Raw genomic sequence first — 14,993 nt, 5'->3', positions numbered from 1 at the left:
TTTTCTCTCAGCCATGATGAGAAACTGTTCTCTTCAACTGCAACTTTCTTCTAACTCCTCCCCAAAACATAAAGTTTGAAGGACATTAAACAGGCTGTCTGAGCACAGAGGCCGTTTCCAAGCAATGTGGGAAAAATAATATCCTTACGATGCAATTTATTAGTTTTGCACTAATAGTCAAAAGTCATGTGCAAAACACTTTTCAACCTTTGAAGCTATATAATTATACATGCAATATGAGTGAGTGATTTAGCATTTTGGAAATGCATAAGGTAGTGCAACCCATCTTCTGTGCTCTATAAAGTGTCTAGAGCAACGTTTTAAGAGTCTGTCACAAATTTCGTCTCAAATATATACAGCACTGTCATGATGTAGTGCAAGCTGCTTTTTAAACACCATCACAGTAAGTTAAACTACGCTCCTCATGAATATGCACTCTGTTTTAATCCAGGCATTTGTATTTCCTATCAGGTTTTTTTCAATTGATTAGAAGAAAAGGGAAGGTTTACCTTAGACGGTCATTCTGCAAGGAACATAAGTTAAAGTGTAAGCTTTCCTGTATTTCCCGATGCTTACATTTTACTTACTTTCTTGCATTACAGACCGACTATACAGGGCTACCATATGTTTATGCATGTTAACTACTCCATTTTAAAGAATTATAATTTTAAAGCGGAATCATCGTACAGAGTCAGGAGACATATGGCTGTTGTGTAAAGCACCACTGAGTGATCTGAGATTTTCATGTATGTCAGAAAAATACATTATTTCTCAATTTTTTACTGTGATTTTTTGACAATTAAGGAGTTCTATGAAAGTGTAACTGGACATGATATATAGACAAACACTTGAGTTCCTCAGAATAAACCCTAGATAACATGGAATACAGGAGCCAAAGAGGTGCCGAGGTGAAACAACTGGGTGAAACTACTGGATGAAACAGTATTTGTAATTTTTTTTTTTTTTTTTTTTTTAATGAGGTGATCCCTTTTCCCAAATAAGGTAGGGAAGCAGCAATGGTTTGGGACTTTTTTTTTTTTTTTGGACAATTATATTAAAGAGACCAAAAATACATGGCTATATTTTAATAACTCCAGAATTCCATAGACCATGCAGGATAAAGATACTACAACATCTTCACACGATCATTACAGAGCATATTTACACCTCAGCTATTCTTGCTTGCTGCAGAGGTCAAGAAAAGTTGGGGGAAAATGGCCCCAAAATACACCTGACGTGCATTTTTATTTCAAACAGAAAACCATAACACAGAAATAGAAAAACGTATCCCACCTTATTACAGAAAGCAATAAAGACAAAGGTTACTGTGCTACAAGGGTAGCACAACACACATATATGTTAGTTATCTCAATTTTGTATTCTGTGCAATGAATTCACCAGGTAGCACCTAATTTCAGTCTGAACCCCTAATTCAGCGAGGCATTTAATCATGAGTAATTTCATTAGCTTCAGCGAGATACATGTCCTTTATTTTGAGCAAACGACGCAAGTCCTCTACTGAGTCAGATCCTGATGAAGAGTGGAACAGCAGATGTTCTCCTACCCACAGTACTTCCTGGGCCTGCAGCATTTAATTATGAAGGCACCTTCCCTACCTCAACCCTGTGACAGAGTTTCTACAGATACAGTTTTAGTGGTATATTAATCAGTGAATCGCCTCTTACCATTCTTGCATTCTTTTCTCTAGTTCTGGAAGTAAGAATTTACTGTGGAAGGCATTTATTGATGAAATATTAGAAAAGATCTTGTTAATCACTTCAGCCGGAAATGAACCTCTATTGGCTTCCTCAAGGAGTCTGGAATAGAAAACCTGCAATACAGAAAAAGAACCCCAAACTTATCAGCCTATTATCTTTAATTGGTGGATGAAGATCTACCCACCCCTTCTTCTGCAACTGAGGCAAGATTAATGTTTCAATAATATGGACAGGTAACGACAGACTCATTTATTGTCTTTCTTCCCCTCACTAGAAGTTAAAAGCTTCTCCTCCCCTTACGCCCCATTTTTTTCTAGTAAGCCAGGAAAACGCTGCAGGCAGAGCAGACATAAGGGAAGCCAAACTGAAGACGTGCCATTTTGGATCGACTCCAGGCATCCTGTCTGTTTTAACAGCTAGATCATCTCAGCTTTCCCAGTCTTCCAGTCGTATTTTCCACTCTTGCTTTCTTTTCAATTAGCATGATGTCTGATCACCATTAGCCCAACCACTCTCCTTGCATGCTGTATCCCCTTATCCTTTTGAAATCAAAGTAGCTGGCAGGCTATGAAAGGTTGCCACATACTATTTAAAACACAAAAGTGCCCCAGTTCTAATTGGACACTACTATAGTCTCTTTAAGAAAATATGTATTCTTTCCCTATCAGTGGGCTCTACCTGACTAGATGCAGCCACAAAATGGCTAGAGATACGTGCACATCACAGAAAACAGTGCTCACGGGGAGCTATGGTTCCTCTACCTCCCTCTCCCATGCTTGAACGGATTGCATCTGCCTAAAAAGGGCTTCAGAAGTTTGGGTAAGGGCTTGGGAAAAGAGTCTGAAGACAGAAACTTTGTTAATCCCAACTGAGACAGCAAAAGTGTCTTGAAAGAAAAAAAGCCATACGCTTTCGTATGTACTTCAAAACATGCTCATTTTGCTGCGTCTCCAAGAGGACAGTTAGTTAATTTTGACAAGTTACTTTGAAGACTATAAAGGTTACATAATTCTGTAGCGATTTTAGAAACCTAACAGTCCCTTCCCAGTCTTCTGCTTTCCTCTCATTAGCAGCAGTTGAGCAGCTGTGCTTGAAACTCATTTTCAGAACTCTGTCCAGTTAATATTTGGAAAACAGGCATAGAAGTAATGCACTTATGATTGCATCAAGGAAAATAATTGTACATTACCCATCAGAAAAACTTATGAAGTAAACATTTTCCCTTTTTATTTTTAAACTTCCCTAAATCAAAGCTCTTTTTTCTGCACTACTTTGTCTTTTAAAATACAACACACATCCATCCCAATATGGGTTTGCTATGTAAATCCACTTTCATGGGGACAATTATTTAGATCCCCATCAGCCTGAACAATTATTGTATCAGTTGAGACTTACTACTTTTCATCAACTGTTTTTACAAGACTTATGCATTAGACCTGAGAAATTTAAACATGGAGTAAAGCAATGCATAGCTATAGGTATCCAGGTAAAATGGGCATAGGTGTTATGTGAGAAAGTGAACGAGGTTTAAAAAGGAAAATACGCAAGAGCTACAGACTTCCACATTTTAGAAATATCAGTTTGATTCTACAGAATTGAACCCTTTCCTTGCAAGAGTCATTTCTGTTCGCTTCAATAGGTCTTAGTCCAAATGTATAGCAGGAAAATAGGGCATAACAGTTTAGAATGGGCATATTCCTAGGCTCTCTGGCACTAAAGAAAAATGCTTTTCAGGTGGCTCAAATTTGAAAGATTTAGTAATTTTCTAGCGGGCAGGCAATTTCAGTATCATAAACTGATACCCACCTCGTCCACATCACCAGAAGCCAAGAAATGAGTGAGCATAAGATTATCCATCCCCTTTGTTGGAAGGGCTACTAGGATGAGGTTTGTACTACTATTGCTTACAGTCACATCACACACGGAATTTATTGCATTAATATCCACAAAATTCTAATACTTTTAAAAATGTAGCATTCTTAAAAATCGAAACATAGGCAAAATTATGTGGCAAGAGCAAACGACCGACTGGAAAAGTCATCAAAATGTAAAAAACATACCACTTCTTATGTAACTCATATACACACTTATGCATAGCCATTCAAGAGAATTCAAGGCAAGACAATAAAAACCAATTCAAGAAAAATGTACCCCATCTAGGAGGTCAAGTCGGCTAACGTAGGCTTTTTCTGTTTGCAGAAGTTCACTGGCAATTTTGTGACGTTTCTGTTCATCTGTCTCCTGGAGGAAAATAAGAAGAGATCTTAGGATACTGGAGGAAACATAATTTAATACTAAAAAAAATAAAAAAAAGTTGAAAAAACATGCGATTACCTTACAGTCCCAAAAGCAACTGAAATCTAAGCTTCGCATTTAGTTATAGACACCCCATTTTGAAAAATACAAACTTTCCAGCAGTTTAATCAACAAATACAAAAGTTAGAGGAGGATAAAAATCAAACTGCTGAGTAAAACTCAAAGCCTAAAACATTTAGTATTTCTCCGTTTGTACAGGGATCTCTGCCAGAGCACCAACTCCCTACTTAACAGATCAGCTCACATCCTGGTAATCGAGTACAACTGACCTTTCGGAGCTGGAAGAACTGATTTGCAGAGTAAGAAGGAACAGATGGGATTAGTTGGTGCTCGCCCCCGCCCCCGTTTCAAGAGTTATCTGAACTGCCTGTTCTTTGCACAACAGAATTATTGAAAAATACCGTACAAAACGTTTTATGTTCATCAACACACTCATCGCTGATTAATTGTTGCCTGCAATTAGAGGACTCCTTTATGGAAGTCACTTTTGCATTTTAAGGGAAGTTTTCACTTTAAAGTTTTTCATTCCGTAATACATAATCTTGATTCTTCTGCTGAATGGAAACTTAACACATTCATTCAAATGTCAATATTAAACTAAATACATTAGAATATAAAATTATGAGTTGCTATGAGAAGTTACTTCAAAGCAAACAATGAAAGCACAGCCTTCTGAAATACTAAAACATTAGGGAAATGCCTCATGCTCCTAACTGTCAGATTCAACAAAATGACACTTCCATTACAAGATTTTTCTCCCAGATTTAGTGCTAGCGCTGAAAAGTGTTCATATCTAACAATATCCTAGTCTTGCCCAAGTAAATGGCAGTCTTGTCACAGCGCTTATGGGAAAGCGGTAATTTTCTAGACAAACAATAGAAAGCCTTCATAAAAAAAAAATAAATAAAAAAGGAGAGCCTGAAAGAGTTATTTCTGATTTCAAGCACACTGCTTTCCACAACAGTACAATAAACATTTGCAAGTACATTTATAAAGATGGTTTGCAGAATGCTGAATGCTAAAGTACCGTCTTTTTGCTTAAAGGATTTCAGTGGCTCTTTTTTCCCTTTTCAGTATTCAGTATTCCAAATTTGAACACGTTTCGTTTCTAATCTGCAGTGTTAACAGTCACACTGCTACACGGCAAGCCTCCTCTCTAAATACAGGCTTTCAATAGTGACTTCAAAGCTGTTCATTAAATCTGTTTAAATCAGCATAGCAACCACAGTAACCTACAGAACAGCATTTTAAACGCTGTCAAGAGACATTGCAGGGAGCTGGAGGATTAGCTATTACTGCTGCAGCATGCCATTTAGTGCAGCCATTTACAAGGAATCTCACATGTGGACTTCAGGCACAAAACCATGGAAGCTACTGGTTCCTCAGCAATTTTATTTCTTGCTTTTTCTCTCCCCAAAACCCCACTTTCTCCCCAAAGCACTGCTATAAAACCAATCCGCACTTTTCAGAAGATGTCCCTCTCTTACTTAGTTCAAGTAAAGTCACGCATAGCGAACTCAAAAATATCACACAAAAGGAACAATTCAGAAAAAGCATTTAATCCTCAGTCCTGAGTCAGGGCAAACCCCTCTTATTCTCCCACTATACTCTGACCCTGGCTTTCCCCATCCTCTCAGTACCAACCTTACACATCTTCCTAATTCTTGAACCTCAGTCTCCTTTCTACACCAACGACACTACCTGACTCGGGAATCTTCTACGTGGGAAAAATATACACACCGCACATCAGTTATCTTCTAATCACAATGGCACGTTCTTATTCCAGCAGAAAAACACCCACCTACAGGGTTAGAACAGTGCAAGAATAACACAAAACTGTATTGCTAGTTTTCTTTTAGGGAAGGCCTCAGTTTCCCACCTCCCCATCTCAATATTTCCCCACATGTTACATGAACCCCCAGCTGTGTTTTCTACTTCTTGCTCCATCCTCATCACTACTCATTCTCCCACTGCAGCGTCTTATCTAGCATCCCATCCAAAGAAAAACACCCGGTTTCCACAAGGTCACTCCGGCTTCCTTCCTGTTGCAAACAACAGGTCACAGGCTATTTCGCTAGTCACGGCATCTGTCTCCCAAGGAGTTTTTCTGGATGGAAGTGGCAGCCGCTTGTCCTGAGCACATGGGCTGAACTGGGACCAGATGCGTGGGTGGACACCTGGCTCCTAGCAGCACCATGCTACACGGCGAGGCACATTTGGTGGCAAGACTCACCATTGCATGAAGTCAGTGCTGCAGCTGGTGTATCTGTGTATACATATTTATTTTCTGCTTTCAGGGAATTCATTCGCAGCCATCCCAGCTCCGCCGTGGCCACACCATGCTGCGTGGCAACTTTACCTCCAGCTGCCCGCCCACCCCTCCTTGAAGCAGGCAGGCAGCGGCAGACAAGCTACAGGCGCAGGGCAGGCAGACCCCAAGACGGGGCTTGGCTTCTGCAGGCGGGAATTTGGCTATTTCAATTATCAGGAATCAACTCCTACAACATAATTTGGAAATAAACCCTGAATAATGTTTTTTGACAGCAAGAATGACACAGAGCCATTCGTTACTACAGCTGTTCAACAAAACAGCCTTGAAAAAACTCACAGAGATAATGAAAATTCTTAAAAGAAAAAACTTTAAAAACCATGGAAAACATGAAGTTAGCATTCAACGTCTGAGAACTTCAATGCTTCCCTAAAGAACCACTGTATCAAAGCTGTAGAGAACTACTGTATCAAATCTAATCATTAACAGTAAAAGGAAATTTTAATTCTCTTTTAAATTACAAGTTAAGCTTCATTTTCACGGCATAAACACACACATCTCTTTTCACAAGTATGACAGTAAGATAACAGAAATTAAAGATATGGATACTTTTTTTTCTGGGAAAGTTTTATATTACCCTCCTATGATTCCTTTATGCTTTTAGTACACAAGTATTTATATTGGTTCCTTGCCGTTAATGAAAAATACCAAGACAAAAATTTACTACAAGGTATACCTGGACACATACTCTATTGCTTTAAGCACAACTTCTCAATGATTTCAGGGAACTTTTCAAACTTCTGTGACAATTCGTAACACATGGAAAATCAACATATAGAGCCAATCAGGAATGGTTACTGTGATACATAGAGAATGTTCCCATTAGAGGTGCAGGATTTCCATTGATGATGAGAATATCAGAAGTGTGAGGTAACATTATGTTCCTGATGTCTACTTCAAAGCAAAATGCAACCACATTAAAAATGTTTAGGCAGCTTTTTTAAGCTCTTAAGCAATTTAAAAGAATGAACCTCTACTCTTTTCCAAATAAAAGGTGAATGTTGAATAAAAAATTACTATTCATTCTACGGCTGCAGCTGAAATGAATTCTCGGTTCTAATTGCCTTACACAAAGTAACCTTTGAAAACTCCAATTTTAGACAGTTTTTAGTTTCATACCTTTAAGCTACAAGCATATAAAATTTGACAAGGTGCCTAACTATTCCAAATATTGTAACTTTTTATTTCTCTCCATGAAATAGTTCATATGCTAAACATGGGTATATAAACAAGAAACAAATCGATTGCTTAAAAAAAGACAAGATATGAAAATACTTAGGTCAGTCGTTACCACCATCTCTACTGACTCAAACCAGATTTTTTTTTTTTTTTTGTTGAATCATTTATTAGCTGAGGTATTTAAAAATCAATAATCTTGACCAGACCATACGTTCCATTCTATCCAAAAATTTGGCAAAGTTTATCAAGCAGGACTGCAAACTTCTATCTCTATATAGGATGCTTACAGTAAATATTTCACCTGAGCTTAGCTATGTATTCTTTAGTACAAAGTTGCACACCCTTAGAATCATTACGTCACTATGGATGCTAAGAAATTAAGTAATTTTTACCTAAATTGTTCTTGAACTCTGAAGTTAAGATGAGGTATGAAAAATGCTGCTGAGGGTATGAACTCTTCCGTCTGTGTTCATATTTCCTAACATTGTTTCCCATTGTCCTAAACTTGCAGAAATTACACCAATTTAAAGCAGACTTTAGATTAAACTAAATCACAATATAGCCATAATTTATTACCCAAACCAAACCGGAGCCATCCCCAATCATGAAAATTATACCTACCAACAGGACCGTAGTGATTCAATCCTATTTAGGGGTGGACTGTGCCCCAAGGGCTTTGCAGTAAATATATTAAGCAACACAAATAGGGTAAGAGATGTAGAATATGAACAAATACCATGCAATCTGTGTGGTGTTTGTTTGTAATGCTTGTTTGTAACAGAGCGGGGCTTCCTTTTCTAAGCCCATTCATGTCATAGCTGCTTCATCATCCAAAGCTTTCTTCCCGAAGTAATGGGAATATAAATATGAATTTCCATGAGAATTTAAGATATCCTTTAATCACTTGAGTCCTCAGTTTCTGAAATCAAGGACTGCGCTAAATTTTGCAAGACCTGCAATGAAAATCCTGAATGCTACTGTCACCTTCAGGCATACTAACACTATGCAACGTTTCACTGCACAAACAACGTGTGAGTTTCTTGCGCCCATAGTTAAAACGCTTTGTGAAAAGCGGAAAAGATCCCGGTATCCCTAAAGATGCGATTCTTCTTCAGAGAAGAATATACGTGTTTATATTGGGTGCTGAAGACACAGCTATCATCATGTTTACTGTTGCTAAAGATGAACATAAAATTGTAGAACCAAGAAGCTGCTGGTGGAACCTCTCTTCCTCAAGGTTGCATCAGTAAACATTTCTTGGCAGAAAGTTAACTTCGCAAGGAAGTTTCACCCTATTTAAAACAAAACTTCACCTTATATTTAGAAATGTATGATCTCCAGCACGTTTTGCACCAGAGCCCCCAACACCACCATTAAAAGGTGACATTAAGTAAGGACTTTAATAAAGACGTGCAATGGATTCTTCTCCATCTGTGGCATGCATGCAGTCTATATCCCTATTTCCTACCAGTCTCACAACAAATACTGAAGCATTTGTCTTCTTGTCTTCAGTTAGCTCTCACAGCAGATTTCTCACAAGATGTTAGTCAGGAAGTTAATTGATTGGGATGTTCTTGTACCATTCAGCCTCCGTGTTTTAGGAAAACCAAATTTTATGACAGAAGGTGCTTCGGCTGCAAGGCAGGAAACTTTTCACTTTAAATTGTCTCTTTTGCTTGTGATATCTGTGGTTTGTGACTTTCAAACTAATACAGTAAATAAGAGAAATGAAGTATACTCTACTCTGGTCATTGGGGAAAATGTTTCAGAACACTGCAAAATTTACTAAGTTTTGTTGAAGCTTTACCAGAACCTGCAAGAATCTGACTTTAGTCAGATCTACAGCGATGAGGAACAAAAATAAAACAATATTGTAAAAGCAACATTATTTCAAAATGAGCTTTCTTTTCTAAGTTTAAAAAGCAATTTTTTTTCTCTGGCTTTGCACCATTCCCCAATTTAATTCACCCTTTCCAGTGGTGGACTCAGTTCATTTCTGCTGTACATCTATGCATTTACAATGCAATAGCACCGCTTTCTTCTCTTCCCTGAATTAGGAAATATGGTGTGAGGGAGACAAAGAAGGTACTTCGCATCAGTATCAAAATATATATATATATCAGATGCAGAATTTAAAGTTCGTCTGTGACTCACATGCATCTGCTCCTATTGCTTTTACTCAGCTGTACCTAGACTTGCTTAATTAAAAAGGGCAGAAGAGGGCTGTTAGTCAGTGCGCTGCAACTTCAACTGGACTGCATCCCAGTTTTAAGATTTCTTTACTGACTAAGTGGGTGCTTAGCAAAATCACAGTCTGTCTAAATGTTTTTGCTTCTTCCCAATGCTTGCTTGGATGCAAAACCAGCTTAAAGCTCTACCAGACTTCTCCCATTCCTCAGCACCCTCCCCCCGGTTTCAAGAGAGCACAGCAGCAGCTACTTAACCTCCACAGGGCTGATTTTGAGCTACAGGCTGCATTAATGCAAACTAAATCCGTGTTTGATTTTGTAACATGTGGCCCTTAGACCAGTCCGCGGTCAACACGCTTCTTAATCTCACTAGACTACAGGGGACGTCCTTGTATCGCAAGGGAGCTGGTATCTCAGGAAGCGCTGCTGTCACCCTGTTCAGTTTTACAGATTCAGTTCTCCACTGATGCTGGCTTAAGAGTCATCTTGCATGGCCTTGTTTTAGTTTGTTTGGGTTTTTTTAACCCTTCTAGCACTAGCAAACAATACACCTAGTAACAGTCACATTACACCTCACAGTTTGATTCTTGCTCAATATCGAACAGGTCACACACGCGGGTCACCCAGCAGCTCAAAGACTGATTTTGATGAGATTGCTGCCATTAGCATTTGCCCGGTTCCTTCCTGGACTTTACAACAGGACTGCCTCCCATTTGTGCTTTTTCCTGAAAATGCTGCCAGCACCTTACTGTGTGACTTGGATTCAAGCTTAACGTCGTTGCCCACAGAACATTCAGCACTTTATTGGCACAGAGAGGGGAAACAGGCATTACCGAACAGGAGATAGAACCATAATGAGAGGTGTGGTAGGTTAAAGGTGCCTTGGACTGTGACCAGGCACCTTTATCTTTAGATGGGAATCATAACGTTCATTCATTACTGGCAAAAACAACCCCCAAAACAAACAAGAAAACCCCCACATCCCAGCACCTTCTTGTCATTATCTAGGATATTTGATCTTGTAACACAGGAGAATTTGAGACCCACCTTTCCCACATACAGAATTTACTCTCGGATGTATACACACAACACAGGCCCCATAGTAGCTAACTGAACTCGAGGGCTTGGAGAGGTCTGTAGTTAAGTGATGCAGGTGACAAGCATCCCTTCGACAAGCAGCAAAGGGCTTTGTCAGCACCCAGCTGTTTGGCTCTGCGCTGAAGGGGAAGCCTGGGAGGGTCCAGGCCAGCCCCCTCTGCCGTGGCTCACACCTCGCACGGCTGGACCAGAACTGCTAATAGCGGTCACTGGCCACCAGTGCTTCAGTACGAGAAGGCAAACTGTACAATCAAACTTTTAGAAGCCGAAATATGAACAATTTTTCAGCAATTAATTTCACAAGACAGGTTTTCTTCCACCCACTTATTTCCCTTAATTATTTAAAACATTCCTTACGAGGAAGCTCAAACTCAACATGATATAAGTTCTTCTTGCTAACAAGGCATATATTTAGTATGCTCTGAACCTTGCATCCATCTGATAGCTACCAGACTGCCGCTGCCTTTCCAGTCTTGACTTGACAACTACATCCAAGTTAAGGATTCACACAACAGTTCTGCCTGAAGCCCTGTCGCTGCAGTTTACTACACATGGAATTTTATTTCATATACACCACTAACACATGTCCCTTGGAGTCTGGCACAGCTGAGGCACAGTGATAAAAATGTACATGTATTTCAGTTTCACTTTTTTTTTTTTAAACTCTCAGATACCTAATGGGGGAAGATAAAAAGAAAAGGAAAGATAAGAACAAAACTTTTTGTCCTTTTTTGTTTTCTTTTTCTTCTGAAGTATGAGAATACATTTGAAACATCAGTATCCTTTTGGTGGCACACCCCCTGCTCTAGAATTTGTGTCATTTTCCAGGCTAACAGTATAGAATTACCAATTCCAAACAAAATTTGCCAAAGCAATTTTTATTTTTTTAAATTTTTTTCTTCTCTTGCTTGTTTCAGAAGCAGGTTACTGAATTGCCACTGGATAGTCAAACTTTTACCTCTCTTGCTGATTTCATTTTTTTAAATAACCTTTTTTACAGTAGAGGAAGTGATAACACATTTTCAGTTTCAGAGGAAAAATAGCAAAGATCTCCAACTTTCTGAGCTGCTCTACGAAGCTTATCTTTATAAATAAAATTCTAGAGAAAATACACAAAGTAGTAATATAGCAAGAAAGAAACAACTTCTTTTTTTACCTTCATTTCTACAGGTAGATCTTGCTTACTGATTTCCTCGGGTGGTTCTTCCTTCACGTTAGTATTAATTGCTAGAGTTTCATTTTCAGATGGGAGCAGTGTATCACTGCTTGGAGTCCTGTAGCAGCTGTTAAGCATCTGTCCTTCACAAGCTGTCACACTTTCCAGTGACTCTCTGGAAGTACTTTCTCTTTCGCCGTTTATCAAGCTGCTGTTGATGGCATTATCTGGAACCGGGGTGGACGTAGTGGAGCCACAATCAGGTAATCCCCTGTCCTCATCTTCTGTCTGGTCTTGTGCTACTACTCCGTTGGCTGTGTGTAGCTGTGCAACCTGAGTTTTGTCGGTATTACTGTTTCCCTGTTTTTGTAGTGGGTGTTGGGAGGGGAGTTTTGGCTGAGGTGATGGTGTTGACCCATATCTTCCTTGAGATTTAGAAATGTGGAGAACAGAGGAATCTTTCTTCAAATCACTAGGATTTAACGAGCTAAAAACACCAAACAAACAAAACATAGATGAGAGAAAACTTAAAACATGGTGTTATAGAAAATCCCTGGTATGGGGAGTAGGAAAGTTGCACCACATAACCAGTTCCTTCAAAACCATTTTTTCCTGTGTTAATATTAGGGAGTTCAGGCCATGGAGACTTGAACTGCATTATTCCATTGAAACACACATAAACATGCATCTGTTACTGGAAACCCGGGGTGCCATCCAGATTGATTCATTACATCCCCATCTCTCTTGAATCTCATTTGTAAAATGGAAGGCAGCACAATCAGCTACGGTAACAGATAAGGGAACTGAGGCACTGATACATGAAGCAACTTGCCCAGAGTGTCCCAGAAGATTATTAGCAGAAATGGAGAAAGACTCATGGTTTCCCAAGTCCCAGTCCAATGCTTAAACTAACACGCAGCCTGTACCCTAATCGCCCTTTAATTACACAAAATGCATGAAAAACATCCAAGAATATTTAGCATCCCTTTCCTTGGTTCAGCATATTGCAGGAGGAGCTTTAAATTCTTATCCCATTTCTTCCCCCAGTTTCCTTATTTTAGCACGTCCTTTGGTCATGCTGCATCTTTGCTGAAGGTTTTTTCCCCTTCATATTTTATCTCCGCTTTAAACATATGTTATCCCTTGTTCATACCTTTCACTGTCTCTTCCTCTGTTTTATTTTTGAGATTTTGAATTTTAGGCTAATATAAATGTTAGCCTACTCTGTAAAAGCGCTTGGCTTCATCATATTTAAAAAAAAAAAAAATCATTGGAACCAAAATAAAACCTATACATTTTTGTCTGAAGTATATTCAACAAGCCATATTCAACCTGCAAAATGATACCATGACTGTCCTCTAAGATATCGTTCCTAGTATGGACCATTAATCTTCTGGAAAGATGAAGACTGCTTTTAAACTATATGTTTGCTCCTTATTTAAAGGACAGTTTAGAAATATTGTAAACATATTCTGCACTTTTGTACACAGAGCTCAAAAAATATCTCACAATAGTTTCATCTTCTCCCATCATATAACAAAAAAATTTAAATCAGTTTTCTTTTATTTGTGTAAAGATTATGCCTTTTTTAAAATATAAACTGAACTACAAGATAGAATTAATTTACATTTTTCAACTGCATGCACACAGCAAAGAGATTTAATTAACTTTTTTGCCATGCCTACATGTTTGTGGGCTGTACAGGTTAATGAAAATATGTTATCATAATTGACAATCACAGTTTGCAGTTCATGAACATGCTACCCAGTCATTTGAAGACCAATAATTACAAGTGAAGTTCACCTTCACGGAAGACACATTGAGCTCATTTGAAAAACAGGAGTTGCTTCCACAGCCACAGCAGGATATTCCAGAACTCACATGCTAATTATGAAAGTTTCTCATAAGCAGAGATCATACAGTTAAGGATAATTTAATCACTGGACAGATATTATTGGGTGTACTTAATGAATTATGTTAGCCAAAAAGCAACTCGGCTTCCCCTAGTTCCCAAAACAAATCATCTCAATTCTTAATAGTCTACAAAATAAGAAAGTTTTTGTTGTTCTCTTTATAGTTTCCTTTAATTGCATAATATCGAAAGAGTTTCTGTACAAGACAGTAGGCATGTATAGGTGGAAGAAATTAGGGCTCATTGGTGTTGGGCACAATGAACCTGAAGAGTTTCCTTTCAGAAAGGATAAAATTGTTTTTCTAAGGATACTACACTTTTTTAAAAGACTTGAATGATGCTTTGGAGGAAGACTGGGGAACAAAGTGATAACAGGACTGGACACCTGAGCTAGAAGAATTCACAGGACCACCAGTGCTACAGTAATTTCTTTTTCCCCATCCTTCAGTAGCTGTCACGACAGCAATGCAATTAAGTCTCCACCTAATGACAGAAATTTCTTGCAGATGAAAGTCTGAAATTATTTCTATTCCACTAGACAAACGTACTTTTGCAATGCTCATCTGCTTCTGTATAAAGGATTAAGTTTCCCCTGTCTTGAGAGGGAATTCTTTCCATGAAAGTCTTAATACTCTGGCTCCTCAGAAGGACATGCTCTGTTGTACATCATGCATTCATTCATTCCCGTAGGGGGCATCCCTTCAGAACATCAGTATCCCGAGGAAACACAAGAAAGCCATGTCCAAAACTCGCAACGCTCAACTGTCCCTGGATTGTTTCTTGAGCTGTTTCTCTGTCATGGGCTTTTTGGAAGGTCCCTCTCTTTATACAGAGCAGATATATTCAGAACTTCTGTTTCAGAGCTTATAATGCTTGTCACGTACATCTAATTAAAGACACACAAGAAACACTATTCTGTGAAAGCAGAGTTCACTGTGGCTTATGTTTCTCAGAGTTCCAAATGTTTCCTGTAAAAGGCAGTATCAAAACTCAAGAACACCAAGCTATTCCACCCAAATCACCAGGTACTACACTTTCTAAACTATTTGCTCTGTATGCCATGTCAATAGAAATAACTTGTATAGTTCACCCTCTT

General features: G+C 38.7%; 1 protein-coding gene across 8 annotated transcripts in view; it reads right to left on the bottom strand.

Annotated features, from left to right (window-relative positions):
- FGD4 (FYVE, RhoGEF and PH domain containing 4) overlaps positions 1-14,993 on the bottom strand; it is a 113,735-nt gene that overhangs the window by 18,907 nt on the left and 79,835 nt on the right. For all 8 annotated transcript variants that reach the window (XM_063319410.1, XM_063319457.1, XM_063319467.1 and 5 more), the window contains exons 4-6: positions 11,986-12,472; positions 3,870-3,959; positions 1,686-1,831 (exon numbers count right to left, since the gene is read on the bottom strand). In XM_063319410.1, the coding sequence (XP_063175480.1) occupies positions 1,686-1,831; positions 3,870-3,959; positions 11,986-12,472 (723 nt within the window). The remainder of the gene's footprint in view (positions 1-1,685; positions 1,832-3,869; positions 3,960-11,985; positions 12,473-14,993) is intronic.

Source organism: Chroicocephalus ridibundus, chromosome 1, assembly GCF_963924245.1.
Source record: "Chroicocephalus ridibundus chromosome 1, bChrRid1.1, whole genome shotgun sequence".
NCBI classification, from domain to species: domain Eukaryota; kingdom Metazoa; phylum Chordata; class Aves; order Charadriiformes; family Laridae; genus Chroicocephalus; species Chroicocephalus ridibundus.
The sequence above is the reverse complement of the archived record's forward strand: the minus strand, read 5'-3'. Positions and strand labels throughout refer to the sequence as shown.